Source organism: Mesoplodon densirostris, chromosome 4, assembly GCF_025265405.1.
Source record: "Mesoplodon densirostris isolate mMesDen1 chromosome 4, mMesDen1 primary haplotype, whole genome shotgun sequence".
NCBI classification, from domain to species: domain Eukaryota; kingdom Metazoa; phylum Chordata; class Mammalia; order Artiodactyla; family Ziphiidae; genus Mesoplodon; species Mesoplodon densirostris.
The window spans coordinates 46,440,813-46,466,592 of record NC_082664.1 but is presented as its reverse complement, the minus strand read 5'-3'; the positions used below and the strand labels follow the sequence as shown (position 1 = coordinate 46,466,592).

The 25,780-nt window shown below is 40.2% G+C and overlaps 1 protein-coding gene across 1 annotated transcript in view; it reads left to right on the top strand.

Moving 5' to 3' along the window:
- Window positions 1-25,780, top strand: part of PELI2 (pellino E3 ubiquitin protein ligase family member 2) — a 206,302-nt gene that overhangs the window by 48,886 nt on the left and 131,636 nt on the right. The window contains exon 2 of the mRNA XM_060098092.1: window positions 3,877-4,006. Within this exon, the coding sequence (XP_059954075.1) occupies window positions 3,877-4,006 (130 nt within the window). The remainder of the gene's footprint in view (window positions 1-3,876; window positions 4,007-25,780) is intronic.

Genomic DNA, 25,780 nt, shown 5'->3' with positions numbered 1-25,780 from the left:
GGTGCAGGCACCCAAGTTTATAATTTCTCTTGCCTCATACATGTCTTCCCCTGGATGTCCCTGTAATTCCTATTTCTAATAATGCCGTCGCCTTGGCCTTGGCTGGGAGCCTATGTGATATTCCCTTTCTCTGTCCCTCACTTGGTGCGGCCACATCATAGGTCACCAAATACTATTGATTTTTTGCCTTTAAAACCAGGGTCCTCAACTGTAGCTGCAAGTAAGCATCACCTGTGGAACAGTTCTGTCCCAGAGCTACTGAATCAGCATCTCTTGAGACTTAGGCAAGCATATATTTTGTTTGTTTGTTTGTTTTTTGTTTTTTGCGATATGCGGGCCTCTCACTGCTGCGGTCTCTCCCATTGCGGAGCACAGGCCCCGGACGCACAGGCCCAGTGGCCACGGCTCCCGGGCCCAGCCGCTCCGCGGCACGCGGGATCATCCCAGACCGGGGCACAAACCCGCGCCCCCTGCGTCGGCAGGCGGACTCTCAACCACTGCGCCACCAGGGAAGCCCTAGGCAAGCATATTTTTATGAAACTTCCCTGGTAATTCTCATGTTCATCTGGCATTGAAAACAACTCTCAGCAGAATTTGTTCTCCCATGGTTCTGGAGGCCTCACGTCTTGGAATCAAGGTGTCCGCAAGGCCGTGCTGCCTCTGAAGGCCTTGGGGGAGGTTTCTCCTTTGCCTCTTCCCACTTGTGGTGGCTCCAGGCTTTCCTTGGCCTGTGATCGTCTAACTCCAGTCTCTGCCTCCATCTTCACCTGGTCGTCTCCTCTCTTTCCCTGTGTGTGTCTCCTAAAGGCATTTGTCACTGGATTTAGGGCCCCCAGCAATCCAGGATGATCTCATCTCCAGATCCCTAACTACATCTGCAGAGACTCTTTTTCCAAGTAAGGTCACCTTCACAGGTTCTGGGACATGGACCTGTCTTTCTGAGGGCCACCCACTACGTTCCTCCTCTGGTTAGGATAGTTCTCCCATCTAGTCATCCTGACTCTAATCCGGATGTGCATCTTGCATGGTGCTGCCCTCGTGATTACTTTATATGCAATTATGTTAGTCCTTTGCTTACATCTTACCAACTCCCATTCTTCTTAGGGTAAAAGGCCATGCCCCTTGTCATGGAGTATCAGGGGGTTGTAATCTGGGCCCTGCCCACCTTTTACCCTCTTAGCCCTCTGCATCTCTCCTCTTGAACTCTACGCTCCCACAGTTCTGAACCACTCCTTGCCTTTGTACATACGATTGCCCTGCATTCCCCATTTAGTCATCTTGTTCAGATTTCAAGAAAGTTCACACTATCTCCTCTGTGAAGGCTTCCGATATGGCTCTTCCCACGTGCTTTGAATGACTGGTGCATCTTGTTGCACAAGTGTTTTATCACGCTTGTTTTTATGTCTTTCTCAGCTTTTAAGTGGAGAGCTCTGAACACGGGTTGGTTGATATTCGTCATTGCAGCTCTAGTACTTGGCATTATAAATATTGAATGAATGACCATGTAGCTTAACCTGATTCGAAACTTTTCTCATCGTGACACCGTTTTCTCCACTCTTACCTTAATTCTTTCCAGCACGATTTTTCACTGGGTGTCATGTAGATGTATTAAGTAAGCAGGCATATTAAGTGGACTGGCATATTTGCTTACCCTGAAATATCTGTGCATCTCTGCTCAGGCAGTTGAAATGAAAATGTTTTTGCATATGTTAAGGTGACATTTCTGGTTTTTGTGTTTTCACCTTTCTATTAGATATGGCTTTGGGGTTGCAAGTAGCAGAAACCAACCTGAGTTAGCTGAAACTAAAAAGAATTTCACCAACAAGGGTCAGAGTACATCTGGGCCAATAGAAGCCCTTAAGGACGCCCTTTCCATCTCTTTTTGTTGCTTGTCTCTGTTCATCTGCTTCACTCCTCACTTCTCTGCTGCTTCATCACGGAACAGACTGTGACATCCCCACAGCTCCCATGCTTCCAGCTTGCAGCTCTGGCCACCCACGCAGACTGGCAGTTGTCTCTCGTCCGGCTTTGCGTTTTCCGGGATGAGAATGTCATTGGCCAGCTCGGGCCGGATGTCTGCCTCCAGCTATTCAGCTCCAGGGTGGTGGGAGGATGCTGGCCTGGCCGTTTCATTCAGACATGATGCCGGGGCTCCCCTTCGGCGTTCAGGGCTGGATTCCTGAGAAGGGATGTCATGGTGAGCAGATCTCTTCAAAAGCATCTGCCGTGCTCTTACTAGGTTCGATATCCTTGACCAGTAGTATATAGTTGAGAGTAAGATGCAGCGGAGAGCTGGGCAAGTGTGAGGGTCACAAGGAACCTTGCCAGATCTTGTACCAATTGCCTCTAGGCCACAGTGGTGAAAATGTCCCTCTAAATTGTTTAGAGCCCTGCCTTTGATTGTTTCACGTATGTTTCTCTTAATACAGGATGCTCATCTTGGTTTAAGTGACACGGAAATATATTAAGACAAAGTGAGTTTATAATGGTTGTTTACTCATGGATATGTTCTTTGTAGTAGTGATCACAGATATGTTTAAGAAAACAACGCACATTATTCTGATCTTGCCTCAGAAAAAGGAGAGGAATAAGACTTGAAACAAATTATTTTGGTATTCTAGAGACATTTTCTTGTTGCTGACGTTCCTTTGTGATGGAAATGGAGACATTAAAAACACAGCAGGAATAATTTCTGGTGATAATTTAAATCCATTGTCATACTATAGCTACTGAATTGTAAAACAAACACCACAAACCCCTTGTTCTGACTTTCACTGTTCTCAGTGGGCCTTGTGTCCCCTTTGCCATACTGGCCACCATGATCTCTGGGATTGACGGACAAGTGGCAAAGGCAGGACTTCCAGGAGAGGGTGGAGCCACCACACCACAGGCACTGCCCCTGACTTTGGTGCTCCGAGGGAGCCTTGGAGCTGTTATGTTTATCCACACAAATTTGAAACAATTCCCTTCCTTCTTTCGGTTCCCTTCTTGAAAAGAACTTCCGCCAAGAGGGAGTTGGAGAATAGACATGGCAGTGTGGCAGCATGAGAAGCGATCAGAACATACAGGGACCCTTAATCCAGAGTTAGAAAATACAGGTGAAAACGGAAACCCTCCTGCAATCCTGCATTTCTTTTAAACACTGGTACCGACTTAAGGTATTAATTCAGGAAATCTGCTTAAGGACAGTAGTGTTTTCCAGGTGACTTTTAGAGATATTTGTTAGTTTGTGGACTAAAACTCATCTTTTTTACCTTTGGGCTTTTTAATGGTCAACCTTCTTGTAGAGTCATACTTTATGTTTAATTTTGCAGGCTAGTTTTTGCTAACCTGACAGTCTAGGGTTCAAATAGCAATGGGAATGAAGGTAGAGAATTCCGAACTTTTAAGAATGCAAGTAACTAAATTGGGTCTTACAAATAAAGATCCTACAGACATTAACATGATTTGCGAGTGAGAGATGAGGTTTAATTAGAATGCTAGTTTCTAACTAGTTCATTTAAAAATATTTCTTGAGTGTTTCTCCGGGGCCCATTGGGACGGCGCTTGCTGAGTTGAGCCAGCACTAATAGGGCCTCTGCAGAGTTTTCATTTGCTTATTTTATACTCGGTCTCTTCTGGAAAGATTTGAAGAGTCTGACTTTATAGAATAGGAAACCTGTAGTTACTCTGTACATCACTCAAATTAAGTTTCTGGAAGTGATTTGAATTTCATTATAGCTGAAGTCTGTGAACCGTCTGTTTTGTGTCCCTTTGGTGGGGCGGTTAGTGGGCAAGTCTGTGAGCATTCCTGTCTTTTCCCTTAGGCCATCGAACTTTTATTCTTAATGCCTTTAAAATCTACAAATAAATGAACCCTCTCATCTCTGTTTATAGGTACAATGGTGCTTTACCTAATGGAGACAGAGGCCGGAGGAAAAGCAGATTTGCTCTGTACAAGCGGCCGAAGGCTAACGGAGTCAAACCCAGCACGGTCCATGTGATATCCACGCCGCAGGCATCCAAGGTAGGAGCTCCTTGGATCGGAGAGGACCGGCGGTGACTCACGGTTACTCCTGATCAGCTGCTCTTCCCGTTCGGTCTCATTTCCCTGTGGGACAGTTTCTCAACCATTTGAGCTGGATAGTCTTCGTTGTGAGGGGCTGTCCTGTGCGTTGTATGTTTCGCAGCATCCCTGGCCTCTGCCCACTAGATGCCAGTAGCACCTCAGCCCGCCCACCCCCAACTGCCGCCACCATGGAGACAACCAAAAGTAGCTCCAGGGCTTGCCACATGTCCCCTCCCACCCCACCCCTCCTGCCCCTCCCCTCCCGCCCCTCCCTGCCCCTCCCGTCTGTCCCCCAGTCCTCACCCCATAATGAACCACTGATTTAGGATATAGTGGAATCAGCATATTATCAATTTAGAATAGTTATGGTTGAAAGATAAATGATGTTCTTTATCCTGAAGAGAGTTTTTATGTTAAATTTTGATATAAACCTCACTAAGATTTACTGTTTCCCTTCTGTTACTTAAGGAGTGGGTGTTTTCACATAATCTACATGTACATGGAATTGAATTTGTGTAATTATTAGAAAGATTGGAAGTAAACAGAACTAAGTGCTATAAGAAGTCTGATACATATTCCTCTTGTAAGTCTGAAGTATATAAAATGTTCATTTTTTTATGATTATTTCATTTGTTTTTTGATATATAAGTGGAGGGGAACCCTGAATTTCCATTCTGGCTGATATAGTCTATTAGATTATCTTTTAATTAAATACATTACTTAATGTGTAATATAGTTTTCTTTTTATAAAATAATTATATTTACCTGAGGTATTTCATATGGAGCGCTGGCTCTACATGTTTGTTTATCATAATAGGTTTGGACCATGTGGAATAAATAAGAGACTTGCTTCCCATTTTTTACTGAAAACCCATGGTTCAAAGAGAAATGAACAGCTTCATGGAAGCATATGTGGTATTTATACTCAGTCTTAGCAACAGATCACCTCTGTTAACTTTTTTATAAAAAGTTCCTGTTGTTCTTTCTGAAGCAGTGCCACGGAAAAAGTTTGTGAGAATGTGCCAATTCAGATTGTCTTGTATTAGGGAGGGAATGGTTAGATGAGAAAATATCAAACACCAGGGAAGCAGGAAAGAATAATACATAGTGGCCAAGTTTTAGACTAGAAAAAGGGAAATAAGGTGAAAGTTTTAGGAAGGAAAGAACACTTGATAGGGTAAACAAAGGAAATCAGCCTTTCAAAGATTCTGAGAAAAGGAGGAAGTGAAATGGCCACAGAATCTTGGAAGGTCAAGGAAGTATGAGAATTGTTTTATAGCCCAAGAATATTTGGAGGGGAAGGATACCAAGACAAATGTTTTTAAGCATGTGATGATGCCAAAAATATTCTGATATTATAGACACGGTCTTTATAATTTTGTCTATATGTTGATATTTATCTTTCCTTTCTCTGGCCCTATACCTTTTTACATTTACTTTTTCTTTAATCCAAATTTTATATTAATACAATGGCTTCAGATATTTAAAAAAAAATTTATAGAAATCTTCCGTTACACAGGCTTCATGTTACAATAGAATATGAACTATATCCTCCACTAGCTACTATTAGAAGATCGTGGCTCTTCCAGACTCATTAGCCACCTCCATCTGCTCCAGTTTTAGCTTTTTCTATTTTACCTTTATACCTAGATTTTATCTGATGTTATTTGGATTATAAGTCTTTTGGAAGCTGTCTGTCTAAATCTGTTTAAAAAAAAATCACTGAGAGTAGTATAGTAGGGACAATTGGGTTTTGGTCTTTTTTTAAAAAATAAATTTATTTGTTTATTTTTGGCTCTGTTGGGTCTTTGCTGCTGCACGCAGGCTTTCTCTAGTTATAGCCAGCGGGGGCTGCTCTTCGTTGTGGTGCGCGGGCTTCTCATTGTGGTGGCTTCTCTTGTTGCAGAGCACGGGCTCTAGGCGTGCAGGCTTCAGTAGTTGTGGCTCGTGGGCTCTAGAGCACAAGCTCAGTAGCTGTGGTGCACGGGCTTAGTTGCTCTGTGACATGTGGGATCTTTCCGGACCAGGGCTCAAACCCATGTCCCCTGCACTGGCAGGTGGATTCTTAACCACTGTGCCACCAGGGAAGTCCCAGGTTTTGGTCTTATAACGTGTAAAAAAAAAATACATTCTCAGGGCCTCTGTTTCCTCATTTATAAAATGAGTTAGCTATGGGCAGAAGCCATGTTAAATCAGGAAATATACTTTGGTTATAAGCAACAGAAATGATTCTGGCTAAAACAAACAAAGCAAACATGGAGACATTATTAAAGGTTAGGGTAGGCACAGCTCTCAGAATTGGGGGAAAATTTGAGTAACCAGGTTTTGTGAGAGAAGAGAACCATAGTATCCACAGGAGTTAACATAGATATTCTTTCCAGGGTGTTATAAAGTGGCTCCAACTACCTTCAATCACTTTGAAAGGTTTTTAATTTTCAGGAAAGAGAATCTGATAGACCCATACAGGGTCAGTCAACCATGTCCAGGGGAGATGAGTGGACCAGACATATTTATTGTGAGCTGATCACCTACCCCATATCGCCTTTCTCTTATTTATCTTGGTACCTGTATGTTGGGGGCCTTGTGCATAGTATGTCATCCTACCTGAACCTAGCACCTTAGTCACAGATCCCTCCCTCCTCCTGTTCCGCCTCAAACTCCCATCCCTGGACCGTGTTGCCCGACCGCTCCTGCTGCCACCTGCTCTGCTGGCCCCCTAGACAAAGTCTCTTAGGTATTTAACCTTTTCTTCAAATGCTCCTTCTACTACCTCACCTTAACTGAATCCTGGTGTTTCACTAGTATGTTCTTTTTCCATCTTTTCCAGTTCATGGCATTAGAAATGATTTCATTTTGTTTCCATTTCAGGCTCTTCTTTTGTAACCCTACATTATTCATCTAAGCTGTCTCTTCCCCTGCCTCCTGCCCTCACTGACCTATAGATCACCCTTCTGCATATTTCGCTGACTCCATCCCCACCTTAGTCTCTGTGACTCCCCAGGCTGTCTTCAGCCGAACATGAGCATCCATGGTGCATGCTGCTGTAACTCTTTCAATTTCAAGGATTGTCACTTCTGTTCCACATTTCCCACAGATACAGTGGACCTTATAGCCCATTGTCACTTGTAAGTTACCATAACCTCCAGTTCATTCTACTCGTGTACACATATACTCTCCTTATCAGATTTCATCAGAGCATCCGGCCCTTTAGCCTGTCCTTATTTGCCACGGTTGTTAACCCACTTGGCTCTTCCAGTTATGTGTTAACTTCACCCCAGATTCCCTTTCTCACTCTTCTTTGTGCGTCCCTGGCTCTGGGCCCTTCCCAGGCCCTGCCGGATTGTTTTTCTCATCTTCTTTCTCTCACCCTATTTCCCATCAGAAGGCCAGGGTGTGTGGTAGTCCTTGGCAGAGGCTGTTTGACCGGAACCAGCAGTGCTTTCCTGTGAAATTTGTGATTCTGCAGTATTGGTAATGAAAGGGTCATCTTTGATTGGAGTTGTGCAAGGGAGCTCTGGAAGGGTGGCATGGTTACCATCGTTAGAACTGGAGTGCTTGGCCCCTGACTGTGCTTTTTCTTCCCTCTGCCCCACAGTCTGGGGGCAGACCAGGGAGACCCCTCTGCTGATGGCAGTGGCAGCTGGGAAATGGGCCCTCTTAGTCTTCCATGCGTCCCCGTGTCCAAGCTAAGTCAGATGAGGGTGGCAAGTATGTGCCACGGTTGTGTAATTGCTATTTGTGTAATCACGACTTGTGTAATCTTCATCTGTGTGCATATTTGCTCTTGAAATAGTAATACTCAAAGATATTTCTCCCGTTATATAAGGTGTTAAAAGAAAAACCTGAAGCCCTGTTTTACTTTTAGCAGGTCTATTACATAGATATAGGGCATTTAGCAATTTATTCATCCACGTATATTTATCTAGTCCTTTTCTGTGGCCAGCCATCATGCTAGGTACTGGATATACTATAGGGACCAAAACATGTCCACGTGGAGCTAATCGTCTCATGAGTAGGCAAGCAATAAGTAATCACGTGGATACACATTTATCTGAATATTTTGAAAAGCATGGTGCGGAAAAAGAATAAGGCGCTATGAGAAGAGGAGGCACAGAGTTTAGTCTGGGTGGAAGGGGGAGGATCTCTGAGGAAGTGGCCTGTGAGCTGCCAGCTGAAGGGTAAAGAGGAGTTAGCCAGGCAAGCAGGGAGGTCTAGAGCTCTTAGGGTCCTGCTTGGAGAATTTGGATTTTTTCCAAGGAGAAACATTGAAGGGTGTTTTAGCAGAGGGAGTGGCAGAATATGACTGAGAATTTAAGTCGATTTATGCTTGTTCATTTACTTTTTAATGATGTGGGGCCACGATTTTGCTCTTATTTAACTGGTAAACAGTAGATGGTTGTGGTGGGGATGGTGATGGTGCCTGATGAGTAAGTATTTTGCTGGTAACGTGGTTTAAATTTAGCAACATTACTGTGGAAAACTCTTCATCATGGTTTTCCCTTCTTAGATTGTGCTTTATTGAAATCTCCTTTTTTGGGTATTTCTACTTTTAAGAAGTAATTGAATATCACTTTGTTCCAGTTGGCAGTATTTCAGAATGGAAAATATCAGTGGTCTAGGAGTGACAGTTCAGAGAAAAATTGGGGCTATTTAATATGGTTGTTACAACCAGGACTGCTCTTAAGCTGTTCGCACTGGGATGGCTCTACTGCCTGACGAGATATTAAAACTCTTCCTTATCAGTCAGTGAATAATGTAACAGTAACTGGGAGAAGTGGTAAAAACTAATAATACAAGTTTCAGTGTGAACTCATTAGTTCAAGCTAATTTTGCAGACTTTAGTGGGGTCTATTTTTGTAGCACTCACTGTCTGTCTGTCCAGCCTGGCTCTTAGATACAGTGGTGGCATATCTCCACTGCACATTCACTGTGAAGCTGGAGCCTCTGGTCTTGCAAAAATTCATCTGTTTATTATTATCCTCGGTTTTTAAATTGTTACAGCTATTTTTTTCTTTTTAACATCTTTATTGGAGTATAATTGCTTTACAGTGGTGTGTTACTTTCTGCTGTATAACAAAGTGAATCAGTTATACATATACATATGTCCCCATACCTCTTCCCTCTTGCATCTCCCTCCCTCCCACCCTCCCTATCCCACCCCTCTAGGTGGTCACAAAGCACCAAGTTGATCTCCCTGTGCTATGCGGCTGCTTCCCACTAGCTATCTATTTTACATTTGGTAGTGTATATATGTCCATGCCACTCTCTCACTTTGTTGCAGCTTACCCTTCCCCCTCCCTGTATCCTCAAGTCCATTCTCTACGTCTGCGTCTTTATTCCTGTCCTGCCCCTAGGTTCTTCATGAACTTTTATTTTGTTCTTTACATTCCATATATATGTGTTCACATACGGTATTTGTTTTTCTCTTTCTGACTTACTTCACTCTGTATGACAGTCTCTAGGTCCATCCACCTCACTACAAATAACTCAGTTTCGTTCCTTTTTATGGCTGAGTAATATTCCATTGTATATATGTGCCACATCTTCTTTATCCATTCATCTGTTGATGGACACTTTGGTTGCTTCCATGTCCTGGCTATTGTAAATAGAGCTGCAATGAACATTTTGGTGCATGACTCGTTTTGAATAATGGTTTTCTGAGGGTATATGCCCAGTAGTGGGATTGCTGGGTCGTATGGTAGTTCTATTTTTACTTTTTTAAGGAACCTCCATACTGTTCTCCATAGTGGCTGTATCAATTTACATTCCCACCAACACTGAAAAAGGGTTCCGTTTTCTCTACAACCTCTCCAGCATTTACTGTTTGTAGATTTTTTGATGATGGCCATTCTGACCAGTGTGAGGTGATACCTCATTGTAGTTTTGATTTGTGTTTCTCTAATGATTAGTGATGTTGAGCATCCTTTCATGTGTTTGCTGGCAATCTGTATATCTTCTTTGGAGAAATGTCTATTTAGGTCTTATGCCCATTTTTGGATTGGGTTCTTTGTTTTTTTAATAATAAGCTGCATGAGGTGCTTGGAAATTTTGGAGATTAATCCTTGTCAGTTGCTTCATTTGCAAATATTTTCTCCCATTCGGAGGGTGGTCTTTTCATCTTCTTTATGGTTTCCTTTGTTGTGCAAAAGCTTCTAAGTTTCATTAGCTCCCATTGTTTATTTTTATTTCCATTTCTCTAGGAGGTGGGCCAAAAAGGATCTTGCTGTGATTTATGTCATAGAGTGTTCTGCCTATGTTTTCCTTTAAGAGTTTGATGGTGTCTGGCCTTACATTTAGGTCTTTAATTCACTTTGAGCTTATTTTTGTGTATGGTGTTAGGGAATGTTCTAATTTCATTCTTTACCATGTAGCTGTCCAGTTTTCCCAGTACCACTTATTGAAGAGGCTGTCCTTTCTCCACTGTACATTCCTGCCTCCTTTATGAAAGATAAGGTGACCATATGTACGTGGGTTTATCTCTGGGCTTTCTATGCTGTTCCACTGATCTATATTTCTCTTTCTGTGCCAGTACCATACTGTCTTGATTACTGTAGCTTTGTAGTATAGTCTGAAGTCTGGAAGCCTGTTTCCTACAACTCCATTTTTCTTTCTCAAGATTGCTTTGGCTATTTGGGGTCTTTTGTGTTTCCATACAAATTGTGAAATTTGTTGTTCTTGTTCTGTGCAAAATGCCAGTGGTAGTTTGATAGGGATTGCATTGAATCTGTAGATTGCTTTGGGTAGTAGAGTCATTTTCACAATGTTGATTCTTCCAATCCAAGAACATGGTATATCTCTCCATCTATTTGTATCATCTTTAATTTCTTTCATCAGTGTCTTATAATTTTCTGCATACAGGTCTTTTGTCTCCTTAGGTAGGTTTATTCCTAGATATTTTATTCTTTTTGTTGCAGTGGTAAATGGGAGTGTTTTCTTGATTTCACTTTCAGATTTTTCATCATTAGTGTATAGGAATGCCAGAGATTTCTCTGCATTAATTTTGTACCCTGCTACTTTACCAAGTTCATTGATTAGCTCTAGTAGTTTTCTGGTAGCACCTTTAGGATTCTCTATGTATAGTATCATGTTATCTGCAAACAGTGAGAGCTTTACTTCTTCTTTTCCAATTTGGATTCCTTTTATTTCTTTTTCTTCTCTGACTGCTGTGGCTAAAACTTCCAAAACTATGTTGAGTAATAGTGGTGAGAGTGGGCCACCTTGTCTTGTTCCTGATCTTAGTGGATGGTTTCAGTTTTTCACCATTGAGGATGATGTTGGCTGTGGGTTTGTCTCTATATGACCTTTATTATGTTGAGGAAAGTTCCCTCTATGCCTACTTTCTGGAGGGTTTTTATCATAAATGGGTGTTGAATTTTGTCGAAAGCATTCTCTGCATCTATTGAGATGATCATATGGTTTTTCTCCTTCAGTTTCTTAATATGGTGTATCACGTTGATTGATTTGCATATATTGAAGAATCCTTGCATTCCTCGGATGAACCCCACTTGATCATAGTGTATGATCCTTTTAATATGCTGTTGGATTCTGTTTGCTAGTATTTTGTTGAGGATTTTTGCATCTATGTTCATCAGTGATATTGGCCTGTAGTTTTCTTTCTTTGTGACATCTTTGTCTGGTTTTGGTATCAGAGTGATGGTGGCCTCATAGAATGAGTTTGGGAGTCTTCCTCCCTCTGCTATATTTTGGAAGACTTTGAGAAGGGTAGGTGTTAGCTCTTCTCTCAATGTCTGATAGAATTCGCCTGTGAAGCCATCTGGTCCTGGCTTTTGTTTGTTGGAAGATTTTTAATCACAGTTTCAATTTCAGTGCTTGTGATTCGTCTGTTCATATTTTCTATTTCTTCCTGGTTCAGTCTTGGAAGTTTGTGCATTTCTAGGAATTTGTCCATTTCTTCCAGGTTGTCCATTTTATTGTCATAGAGTTGCTTGTAGTAATCTCATGATCCTTTGTATTTCTGCAGTGTCAGTTGATACTTCTCCTTTTTCATTTCTAATTCTGTTGATTTGAGTCTTCTCCCTTTTTTTCTTGATAAGTCTGGCTAATGGTTTATCAATTTTGTTTATCTTCTCAAAGAACCAGCTTTTAGTTTTATTGATATTGTTTCCTTTTTTTATTTTTCATTTATTTCTGATCTGATCTTTATGATTTCTTTCCTTCTGCTAACTTTGGGGGTTTTTTTCTTCTTCTTTCTCTAATTGCTGAGGGTGTAAGTTTAGGTTGTTTATTTGATATGTTTCTTGTTTCTTAAGGTAGGATTGTATTGCTATATACTTCCCTCTTAGAACTGCTTTTTCTGCATCCCATAGGTTTTGGGTCGTTGTGTTTTCATTGTCATTTGTTTCTAGGTATTTCTTGATTTCTTCAGTGATCTCTTGGTTATTTAGTAGTGTGTTGTTTAGCCTCCATTTGTTTGTATTTCTTACAGATTTTTTCCTGTAATTGATATCTAGTCTGATAGCGTTGTGGTTGGAAAAGATACTTGGTACGACTTCAGTTTTCTTAAATTTACCAAGGCTTGATTTGTGATCCAAGATATGATCTATCCTGGAGAATGTTCCATGAGCACTTGAGAATAATGTGTATTCTGTTGTTTTTGGATGGAATGTCCTATAAATATCAATTAAGTCCACCTTGTTTAATGTATCATTTAAAGCTTGTGTTTCCTTATTTATTTTCATTTTGTATGATCTGTCCATTGGTGAAAGTGGAGTGTTAAAGTCCCCTACTATGATTGTGTTACTGTCGATTTCCCCTTTTATGGCTGTTAGTATTTGCCTTATGTATTGAGGTGCTCCTATATTGGGTGCATAAATATCTACAGTTGTTATATCTTCTTCTTGGATCGATCCCTTGATCATTATGTAGTGCCTTCTTTGTCTCTTGTAATAGTCTTTGTTTTAAAGTCTATTTTGTCTGGTATGAGAATTGTTACTCTAGCTTTCTTCTGATTTCCATTTGCATGGAATATCATTTTCCATCCCCTCACTTTCAATCTGTATGTGTCCCTAGGTCTGAAGTGGGTCTGTTGTAGACAGCATATATACGGGTCTTGTTTTTTTATCCATTCAGCCAGTCTATGTCTTTTGGCTGGAGCATTTAGTCCATTTACATTTAAGGTAATTATCGATATGTGTGCTCCTATTACCATTTTCTTAATTGTTTTGGGTTTATTATTGTAGGTCTTTTTCTTCTCTTGTGTTTCCTGCCTAGAGAAGTTCCTTTAGCATTTGTTGTAAAGCTGGTTTGGTGGTGCTGAATTTTCTTAGCTTTTGCTTGTCTGCGAAGGTCTTAATTTCTCCGTCAAATCTGAATGAGATCCTTGCTGGGTAGCAATCTTGGTTGTAGGTTTTTCTCCTTCATCTCTTTAAGTATGTCCTGCCAGTCCCTTCTGGCTTGCAGAGCTTCTGCTGAAAGATCAGCTGTTAACCTTATGGGGATTCCCTTATGTGTTATTTATTGTTTTTCCTTTGCTGCTTTTAATATGTTTTCTTTGTATTTAATTTTTGACAGTTTGATTAGTATATGTCTTGGCATATTTCTCCTTGGATTTATCCTGTATGGGACTCTCTGTGCTTCCTGGACTTGATTAACTATTTCCTTTCCCATATTAGGGATGTTTTCAACTATAATCTCTTTAAATACTTTCTCAGTCCCTTTCTTTTTCTCTTCTTCTTCTGGAACCCATATAATTCAAATATTGGTGTGTTTAATGTTGTCCCAGAGGTCTCTGAGACCGTCCTCAGTTCTTTTCATTCTTTTTTCTTCATTCTGCTCTGCAGTAGTTATTTCCACTATTTTTTCTTCCAGGTCACTTATCCATTCTTCTGCCTCAGTTATTCTGCTATGGATCCCTTCTAGAGAATTTCTAATTTTATTTATTGTGTTGTTTGTCATTGTGTGTTTGCTCTTTAGTTCTTCTAGTTCCTTCTTAAACGTTTATTGTATTTTCTCCACTCTATTTCGAAGATTTGGGATCATCTTTACTATCATTCTTCTGAATTCTTTTTCAGGTAGACCGCGTATTTCCTCTTCATTTGTTAGGTCTGGTGGGTTTTTGCCTTCCTCCTTCATCTGCTGTGTGTTTCTCTGTCTTCTCATGTTGCTTAACTTACTGTGTTTGGGGTCTCCTTTTCGCCAGCTGCAGGTTCGTACTTCCTGTTGTTTTTGGTGTCTGTTCCCAGTGGCTAAAGTTGGTTCAGTGGGTTGTGTAGGCTTCCTGGTGGAGGGGACTAGTGCTTGTGTTCTGGTGGATGAGGCTGGATCTTGTCTTTCTTTTGGGCAGGTCCATGTCTGGTGGTGTGTTTTGTGGTGTCTGTGACCCTATTCCGATTTTAGACAGCCTCTGTGCCAATGGATGGCCTTTTGTTCCTGTCTTGCTAGTTCTTTGGCATAGCACTGTAGCTTGCTTGTCGTTCAGTGGAGCTGGGTCTTGGTGTTAAGATGGAGGTCTCTGGGAGATTTTCCCCATTTTCTCTTTCATGGAGCTGGGAGGTCTCTTGTGGAGCAGTGTCCTGAACTTGCCTCTCCCAGATCAGTGGCACAGCCCTGACGCCTGGGTGGAGCACCAAGAGCCAGTCCTCCACATGGCTCAAAATAAAAGGGAGGAAAAAAAGAAAGAAAGAAAGAAGAAGATAAAATAAAGTTACTAAAATAAAAAATAATTATTAAGACAAAAAAATTTTTAAGTAATAAAAAAGACAGGACAGACAGGACGCTAGGACAGATTATAAAAGCAAAGCTATACGGACAAAATTATACACAGAAGCATACACATACACACTCACAAAAAGAGAAAAAGGGGAAAATATATATATATCGTTGCTCCCAAAGTCCACCTCCTCAATTTGGGATGATTCGTTGTCTATTCAGGTATTCCACAGATGCAGGGTACATCAAGTTGATTGTGGAGATTTAATCCGCTGCTCCTGAGGCTGCTGAGAGAGACCCTTTCTCTTCTTTATTTGCACAGCTCCTAGGGTTCAGCTTTGGATTTGGACCCGCCTCTGTGTGTAGGTTGCCTGAGGGCGTCTGTTCTTCGCTCAGACAGGACGGTGTTAAAGGAGCAGCTGATTCCGGGGCTCTGCTCACTCTGCCTGGGGGGAGGGAGGGGCACGGATGCGGGGCGAGCCTGCTGCGTCAGAGGCCAGCGTGATGTTGCACCAGCCTGAGGCGCGCCCGTGTGTTCTCCCGGGCAAGTTGTCCCTGGATCATGGGACCCTGGCAGTGGCGGGCCGCATAGGCTCCCGGGAGGGGAGGTGGGGATAGTGACATGTGCTTGCACACAGGCTTCTTGGTGGCGGCAGCAGCAGCCTTAGTGTCTCATGCCCATCTCTGGGGTACGCACTGTTAGCCGCGGCTCACGCCCGTCTCTGGAGCTCCTTTAAGCGGCGCTGTTAATCCCCTCTCCTCGCGCACCAGGAAACAAAGAGGGAAGAAAAAGTCTCTTGCCTCTTCGGCAGGTCCAGACATTTTCCCGGACTCCCTCCCGGCTAGTCGTGGTGCACTAGCCCCCTTCAGGCTGTGTTCACGCCGCCACCCCCAGTCCTCTCCCTGGGATCTGACCGAAGCCCGAGCCTCAGCTCCCAGTCCCTGCCCATCCCGTCGGGTGAGCAGACAAGCCTCTCAGGCTGGTGAGTGCTGGTCGGCACCGATCCTCTGTGCGGGAGTCTCTCCACTTTGCCCTCCGCACCCCTGTTGCTGCGCTCTCCTCCGTGGCTCCGAAGTTTACCCACTCCGCCACCCGCAGTCTCCGCCCGCGAAGGGCTTCCTAGTGTGTGGAAACCTTTCCCCCTTCACAGCTCCCTCCCACTGGTGCAGGTCCCATCCCTGTTCTTTTGTCTCTGTTTTTTCTTTTTTCTGTTGCCCTACCTAGGTACGTGGGGAGTTTCTTGCCTTTTGGGAGGTCTGAGGTCTCCTGCTGGCATTCAGTAGGTGTTCTGTAAGAGTTGTTCCACATGTAGATGTATTTCTGATGTATTTGTGGGGAGGAAGGTGATCTCCTTGTGTTACTCTTCCGCCGTCTTGAAGCTCCTCTCCCGCTACAGCTTTTAAATAGTTTTTATTTTGGCTTCTTTCATTGTTATGACACTACAATTCTTGACTTAGTAGTGCCTGGTGTTTTGATATTTATAAGTACAAGAATTAATTTGATTATTTTATTATAAATGAAGAGGCAGCAAAGTTTTATTCTTTTAGATATCATAAACATGAATATTCTGAATCTGTCAGAGAAGATAAAAAAGGAATATTAGTAGAAAGTTGAAGTCCAGAATATCTCTTGATACTATACATGATTACAAACCTAAAACAGATAATTTGTATTTCTAGGTTGAAACACAGTTTCATTATTTTGACAAAAAATATAAACATGAACAACCTATCTTTTTTTTCATTTATTTTTTACTGAAGTATAGTTGAATTACAGTGTTGTGTTCATTACTGCTGTAAAGCAAATGAACAACCTATCTTTATACCTCAAGAGACTAGCAAAAGAGCAAACTAAGCCCAAAGTTAGTAGAAAAAGGAAATAATAAAGATCAGAGCAGAAATAAGTGAATGAGACAAAAAAGACAATAGAAAAGATTAATGAAACTAAGAGCTGTTTTTTTGAAATGTAAACAAAATAGCCAAATCTTTAGCTAGACTCAACAAGAAAAAAAGAGAGGGAACTCAGAATTAGAAATGAAAGAGATGTTACACCTGATACCACAGAAGTAAAAGGATCACAAGAGACCGGTATGAACAACCATACACCAGCAAATTGGTCAACCTAGAAGAAATAAATTCCTAAAAACATAAAAGCTACCAAGCCTGAATCATGGAGAAATAGAAAATCTGAACAGACCAATTACTAGTAAGGAGATTGGATCAGTAATCAAAAACCTCCCAACAAACAAAAGTCCAGGACCAGAGGACTTATGGTGAATTCCACCAAATGTTTAAAGATGAATTAATACCAATCCTTCTCAAATTCTTCCAAAAATTGAAGAGGAGGGGACACTTTCAAACTCATTTTATAAGGCCAGCATTACCCAAATACCAAAACCAGACAAGGATGCTACAAGAAAAGGAAAATACATGCCAATATTCCTGATTAACAGAGAAGCAAAAATCCTCAACCAAAATTTTTTTTTAATAAAGGGAATTTCATATAGAGAACTGACTGTACATTTGCCAGAGGTGCAGAAGGAGAAGTAGAGGTCCTGGAGGAGTAAAGAGGAAGAAGGGGTGATACCTAAGGATTAGAAGCTGCTAACATCCCTGAGTTGAAACCCATTACAGCATCTGTTGCAGTTCTATTGGAAAAGCTATCTCAGTTGGTTCTGGATACATCAAAAGGTGCTTTTTTTGTGTGTGATCTTTATCATATATCAAGTCTTTTTTTTTTTTTTTTTGCGGTATGCGGGCCTCTCACTGTTGTGGCCTCTCCCATTGCGGAGCACAGGCTCCGGACGCGCAGGCCCAGCGGCCATGGCTCACGGGCCCAGCCGCTCCGCGGCATATGGGATCCTCCCAGACTGGGGCACGAACCCGTATCCCCTGCATCGGCAGGCAGACTCTCAACCACTGCGCCACCAGGGAGGCCCTATCAAGTCTTTTTTTAAAAAAACTTTTTATCTTATATTGGATTGGAAGGGTAGCGGGAGGGATAGTTAGGGAGTTTGGCATTGACATGTACACATTGCTATATTTAAAAGGGATAACCAACAGGGACGTACTGTATAGCACAGGGAACACTGCTCAATATCATGTAACAACCTAAATGGGAAAAGAATTTGAAAAAGAATAGATGCATGTATATGTATAACTGAATCACTTTGCTGTACACCTGAAACTAACACAACATTGTTGACCAACTATACTCCAATATAAAAAATCAACAAAATGTTAACAAACCAAATTTAACAGTATATTAAAAGGATCATACACCATGATCAAGAGAGATTTATTCCAAGGATACAAGGATAGTTCAACACCTGCAGATCAATCAGTGTGATACACCACATTAACAATATGAAGGATAAAAACCATCTGTTCATCTCAATAAGTGCAAAAAAAGCATTTGACAAAAAATGCAACACCCATTTATGATTTTTAAAAAAACCCAACAAACTGAGTACAGAGGGAATGTACCTCAACATAATAAAGGCCATATATGATAAGCCCATAGCTTGTTCTGTAAGATCAGGAGCAAGAGAAGGATGCCCACTCTGGCTAATTTTATTCAACATAGTACTGGAAGTGAAGTCCTAGCCAGAGCAATTAGGGGGAAAAAAACAAAAAGAAAGAAAGGAAGGGAGGGAGGAAGGAAGGAAGGAATGAACAAACGAAGGAAGAGGGAGGGAGGAAAGAAAGAAAAGAAAAGAAACAAAGGGCATCCAAACTGGAAAGGAAGAAGTAAAATTGTCTCTATTTGCAGATGACTTGAAATTGCATATAGAAAATCCTAGAGATTCCACCAGAAAACTTTTAGAACTAATAAATGAATTCAGTAAAGTTGTAGGGTACAAAAGTCAATGTACAAAATTCAGTAATGAATTATCAGAGTAATGAAGAAAAAATCTCATTTACAGTTGCATCAAAAAGAATAAAATACCTCAGAATAAATTTAACCAAGGAGGTGAAAAATCTATACGCTAAGAACAAAAGTCATTGATGAAAGAAATTGAAAAAGACACAAATAAATAGAAAGATATTCTGTGCTCATGGATTGGAAGAATCAATACTGTTAAAATATTCATACTACCCAAAGCAATCTACAGATTCAATGCAATCTCTATGAAAATTTCTGTAGCATTTTTCACAAATACAGAGCAAACTATCCTAAAATTTATATGGAATTACACAAGACCCCAAATAGCCAAAGCAACCGGAAGAAAGAACAACAAAACTGGAGGTATCACATTCCCTGATTTCAGACTATATTACAAAGTAATTATGTAGTAATCAAAACAGTTTGGTATTGGCATAAAAACAGATACATAGATCAATGTAACAATAGAGAACCCAGAAATAAACCCACACATATATGGTCAATTTATGACGAAGGAGCCAAGAATACTCCATGGGGAAAAGATGGTCTCTTCAGTAAATGGTGTTGGAAAAATTGGACATTCACATGCAAAAGAATGAAACCAGGCCACATACACAAAAATCAACTCAATGGATTAAAGATTTGAATATAAGACCTGAAACCATAAAACTCCTAGAAGAAGACAGCTTTTTGACATTAGTCTTGGTGATGATTTCTTGGATTTGACACCAAAAACAAAGGCAATAAAAGCAAAAATAAACAAGTGGGTTTATACCAAACTTTAAGACTTTGCACAGCAAAGGAAACTATCAACAAAATGAAGAGGCAACCTACTGAGTGGGAGAAAATATTTGTAAATCATGTGTCTGATAAGGGGTTAATGTCCAAAATATATAAAGAACTCATATAACTCAATAGCAAAACAAACAAACCCAAACAATATGATTAAAAAATGGGCAAAAGATCTTAAAAGACATTTTTCCAAAGAAGATATCCAAATGGCCAATAGGTACATGAAAAGGTGCTCAGCACCACTAATCATCAATGAAATGCATATCAAAACCAGAGTGATACCACCTCGTGCCTGTTAGAATGGATATTATCATAAAGACAAGAAATAACACGTATTTGAGGGTTTAGAGAGAAGGGAGCCCTTGTACCTGTTGGTGGGATTGCAAAGTGGTGTAGCCACTGTGGAAAACAGTATGGAGATTTTTCAAATAACTAAAACTACAATTACCGTATGATCCAGCAATCTAACTCCTCTCCTGCGTATGGAAAGGAAATAAAAACAAAATCTTGAAGAAATGTCTGCACTCCCATGTTCATTGCAGCATTATTCACATTAGCCAAGATATGGGAACAACCTAAGTGTTCATCAACAGTTGAATTGTTAAAGATGTGGCATATATGTATATACAGTGGAATATTGTTCAGCCATGAGAAAGAAGGACATCTTGACATTTGTGACAACATGGTGGGATCTTAAGGGTATTATGCTAAGTGAAATAAGTCAGATAGAGAAAGACAGATACTGTATATCACTTACATATGGAATCTAAAGAGCTGAACTCATAGAAACAGAGACTAGAATGGTGGTTACCAAGGGATGGGGGAAATGGGGAGATGTTAGTCAGTGTACAAACCCCTAGTTACAATTTGAATAAGTTCTGGGGATCTAATGTACAGCATGGTGATTATAGTTAATTATGCTGTTTTATATACTTGAAAATTGCTAAGAGAGTAGATCTCAAATGTTCTCACCACAAAAAAGAAGTGGTAATTTTGTGACATGATGGAAGTGTCAGGTCTAAGGGTATGGTGGTTATAATTTTACAATATATAAAATATCAGATCAACATGTTGTATACTTTAAACTTACACTGTGTTATACGTCAAACATATCTCATTAAAGCTGGAAAAAATAAACATAAATCAGTTTTCAAAAAAAAAATTAAGAAAATAACTTCCCAAAACATTTTATCAAAGAGTATTGCTAAAGCAAAGGAAAAAGTATTTATGAAATACCAACACAATATACTGTATAGTTTAAAGTAACTTTCTGACTTGAAGTATTTATTAAGACTTCAAAAAATAGTTTTTATACAAATGTATCATGGCAGTTAGAGTTATGGTTCTGATTGTTGTAAAACATATCTATTGAGATGAGAGAACAACTTTTTGGAAAACTTATAAATCAGGGCAGTAAAATTTTAGTCATTGACAAAGCTCCAACCATTTCACATAGAAGTGGTTTAATAATTTACTTAAAATGCAGTATTCAGGACTTTGAAGATAGGTGATGGTTTTTGTTGATTTCATGGAGCTAAAAGGAACAACATCTGAAATATAGTAAACTTTATTGTAATACTCAAGAAAAATGGTCTCAATGATAAATATTTACATGAAAACTTTATGAATTTTGTACAGGTGGTGCAAGTATAGTGCTAAGGAGAAAAAATGTCTGAAATTCTAGAAAAACTTCCGGATATTTTTATTTGAGGTTTTATTTGTTACTTTAGTTATCTCTGGATTATGGCATAAAAAGATAGAAACTAAATAAACCACTTAACAATTTTTCTTGATATTTTTATATTTGTGAGCTTATTTAATAATTGGTATTTATTTGATATACCTAAGAACTTGGAATTGAAATAACGAAATACGGTTGATCCTTGGACAACACAGGTTTAAACTGCGTGGGTCCACTTACCACGTGGATTTTGTTTTTTCAATAGTCAGTACTGCACAATCCAAAGTTGATTGAATCCCTGGATGCAGAGAAGTCATGTATATGGAGGGCTGACAATAAGATACTCAGATTTTTGACTGCATGGAAGGTCTGTTCCCTTAATCCCCATGATGTCCAAGGGTCAACTGTATTAGCCTTTGGATGGACAGCCTGGGTATTATCGATGCAAACTCAGTTTGGAAAACCTATAAAGACTTGCATATTGACTTTAATAGAAATTGTGAGATAGCATTTGAATAATTACATTTTTTAGAGATTTAGCATCATTACATACTATTCTAACCATTCTTATTTCTTTGGTTTTATAAGAAAGAAAATTTCTGATTATTAAAATGGATAGATTTCTTTGACGAGTAATAGATAATAGAACATATAAAACAAACTACAGGAAGCTGTGGTAGAAAAACAGAGAATATTAGAGAAACAAACAAATTTGAAATAAAGTAAAATATTCCAAGAGAAAAATTATTAAATTATCCAATAAGTTACATGAAAATACCCTTATTTGATGACAAATCTGAAGAGAATAATTAACTTCTAATAACTTCTTTTTAATTTATTGGTTCTTAGAATTTGGCCAGTTGATTGTTTTCAAAGCACCATAGATTGAAGGTGAACAAAAGTTTGTAAAAGTAAGCTAGATAATTGAATATGACAGTTCAATAAGTGATTTTCATGATGGTGATAGAAATAGTGAATATTATTAAGGCTAGAAAAAAATTAATTTAATTGACATTAGTTCAGCATGAGGTGTAATATAAGATTTACCAAGAACAATCTTATGTTATGGGGAAAATCTATATATCAAGACTCATCTGCTGTCTTTCAGTTAAATAGGGGATGTTACTGGAAGAGTTTGGTTTGTTATATTGAATCATAGCTCAGACATTACTTAGCTGTGACAGATATACATCAAATAAAGGATCACACCAGTATTTTCTAACAATTAACAGATGAGTTAGAAATTATTAGCATGAATTGATGAATGGTTGGTGCTCTAACTTACAGTTTTATACTATGTGTAGTTCATATTTAGAGAATAAATGGGAATGTTAAAAATTTTTTGATTTATATGCTTAATAGTTTTTATTATAATTCTGATTGTTAAATATTGTCACTCAAGACATGAATAATTTTTTTTTTTTTTTTTTTTTTTTTTTGTCACCCCTGCTTTGCCATATATCCTTATCCTGCCTTCAGGTGAGCCGTGCAGGACCGTCCCTCTCTTCTCCGCGTTTCAGCCTGATGTTCAAGTTAAATTCCCAGGTGGCCATGTTTTCCCTCCCCTCCACATCTTCCACGTTCTCATTTCTGAGAACGTGCTCCAGCCTCGTATACTAACCTGTACCCCACCCTCTCCTTTAAAACACAGCTCGGATGTCATTTCCCCCTAGAAACTCTCCCTGACCCCCCTCACGCCCAGCCTTAGTGAGAAGTCCCTCTGTGAACTCCTAAAGTTCAAAAAATGTGTGTAAGTCTCCACAAGTGCTCTGACGCTGTGTTAAAGTTGTTGGCTTGCTGTCGCAAGCTCCTTGAAGGCAGGGGCGGTCTTTCCTGTCTGTGTTCCTGCTGCCCAGCACAGTTTGTGGGGTAAGTAACCAGATGGTGTGACCTGCCCTGGGCGTGTGCTGGACAGCTGGTTGTTCTAATGGGTCAGTGACTAATGTGTTGGGATTTTGCAGACCCACAGGTGCAGGCACCTGCACAGGTCAGTTGGTATTTCAGGCACGTTTGGTAAATTAAAATAATCCTTTTCCTGTTGTTTCCAAATTTTCTCTATTATAAATAACATCATGATAGGCAGCTTTGTACAAAAACTTGTGTCCATCTCTGATCTTTCTTCCTTCTGATCTCAGGAATCAGGTATTGGTTATTGAGAGTTTTAAGAAGAAATAGTTAAGTTTTGTAAAAGTTGAAAATGAGAATTGAATGACAAGTGTGGGCTTTGGTGTTTTGACTTCCTGAATTCTTCGTTTCCTCCATTTACTAGCTGTCGACTCTTGGGCAAAATACTTCTCTGTGGCTCACTTTCCACTTTCATGAAACAGAGATTTGTCTCAGTCAGTACAGGCCAGGTTATCCTGCAGTAGCAAACAACTCCCAAACCTCAGTGGGTTTATAACAACACAGCATATTGATTACTCACACTACATGTCCCTCATGGATTAGCATGGGCGCTCTGTTCATTCTGGACATTCAGGGACCCCGTTGGAAGGTTCACATCTTGACTTACATTCCAGAGATCATGGAGGGAGGTAAGAGAGAGAACATAGCTCTTAGAGCTTCTGTCTGGAAGTGACATACTTGCATTTCACTGGCTAAAGCAAGTATCCTGGCTGAGATCAAAGGTTGGGGATACATAATCATTTTGTGGGGAGAGGCATTAAATATTTGCAAATATTAGTGCGGTCTGCCTCCAGGTAGTGACTCATGAAGGGAAACACTTGGAATATATCATGTGCCTAGTATATGGTAGTGATTGATTAATGGAAGCTAATGTTATTAGTGATTGGTTTCTCTGGAAAGTATTAATTATCTGTTATAAGAAGTTATAAATGGGCTCAGGATACAATGAAACCTAGCGTCCATACTTAATTATTGGCAGTTTGGTTATATTAAAAACTTTTATTTAAAATATACTGACATGGGGCTTCCCTGGTGGCGCAGTGGTTAAGAGTCCGACTGCTGATGCAGGGGACACGGGTTCGTGCCCCAGTCCGGGAAGATCCCACATGCTGCGGAGCGGCTGGGCCCGTGAGCCATGGCCGCTGAGCCTGCGCGTCCGGAGCCTGTGCTCTGCAACGGGAGAGGCCACAACAGTGAGAGGGCTGTGTACCGCAAAAAATAAATAAATAAATAAATAAAAATAAAATATACTGACAGGTTAAAAATTAAAACTGCAGTTTTATGGTTTGAAGATAGGTTTCCTCTGTAAACGTTAGGAGTTAAATTTATCATTTTCTTTAGGTCACAGCAACGAAGGTTTAGTAATGAATAGTTTCTGAATTATTGAACCCATTAACTTAGAAAATCAGGGTATTGCCTCATTGGAAAATGTACTTACCGATTAGAACATTTTGGTAAGGCATTCTTACGTGAAAATGCTTCTGGCCTAAGTCGTTTTGGTGCCTCATGGGTTCTGCAAACTGCTAACATTAGTTTCACTCCTTGCTTTTCGAACAAGGGAGTAGTTCTGTATTTTTTTTCAGTGTAGAATTAAACCTCTGTTTCACATGAGAAGGTAAGTCATAACACTTTGTACTTCCATAGTGCCTGGTTGAAATTGTTAACATGAATATCAGTGACTTCCCCCCACCACCCCATCCAGCATTTAAAAAAGTCATTTTTATTATTTTACTCTGCAACCGAGTATCATAACTCCAAGAATATTATTTTTTAAACTTCTAAATACCATTGATACACATGTTTTATGAGCTAGGTATAACTAATGTTATGAAATTTGGTTCCCGTAAAATGCAGAAAAATGGGAATTCTGGTCAACACATCTCACCTAGCATTTTTCTATTTTTAAGATGTTCTTTAAAGTATACAAACCATAAGTGTAGAGTTTGATGGATTTTCGTAAGGCGAACACACCCGTTTAAGTAGTACCGAGATCAAGGAACCGCATTGCCAGCACCCCAGAGGACCTCCAGGCTCTCCGTCCCAGTCACTCCCCCCATCCCCGACCCCAAGCAGGAACCAGGTAACCACCATCGTGACCTAACGCCATAGACTCGTTGTCCTGTTGTACTTTATGTAAACTGGATCTATATATAATAGTAAGCACATTTTTATTTCTGATCAAAATAAATGGAAGTCAGTCATAGCCACCAGCCTTCCACATACATAGCCTGCAGCAGTTTAAAACCTAGCTACTTGTTGCACAAGTGAGAAATGTATTCTCACTTAGAAAACTGGTTAGCTTACTAAAACAGTAATGATTTTACAGAATTGAATATCTGGGGGAAGAACTCTAATTTTATACAAAACTTTGAATTTTATGGTGTGTTGTTTTCTTCTCCTGAAAAACTGACTACCTGTGTTATAGCTAGGGGCCTGCATACCAAGTTTTCCTCACTTTTCACATATGTGCAATAGACAGGCGGCCTGATGCAGACGGCAGGAAGAACACAGACTTCAATGTAAAATGAACCTAAGGGAGTCTTGTCTCTTCTCTTTGCTAGCCATGTGGCCAGGGCAAGCCACAGAGCCCACCCTGGGTGTAACAGTTGCTTTCAGAGTTGCTGTGAGGGTTCCAGAGAATGGCCAGTACACACACCTCCTGGCCAGGTAGGCTCTCGGGAGTTAGTAGCTCTTCTTTTAGTTACTGAGCATGGAAGTTGTAAAGATGTGATGGAATCATTTGGTTCTTTGAAAGCCGCTGTGTACCCCACCAGTACCCCTCCAGTATGGCCGTTTTTGC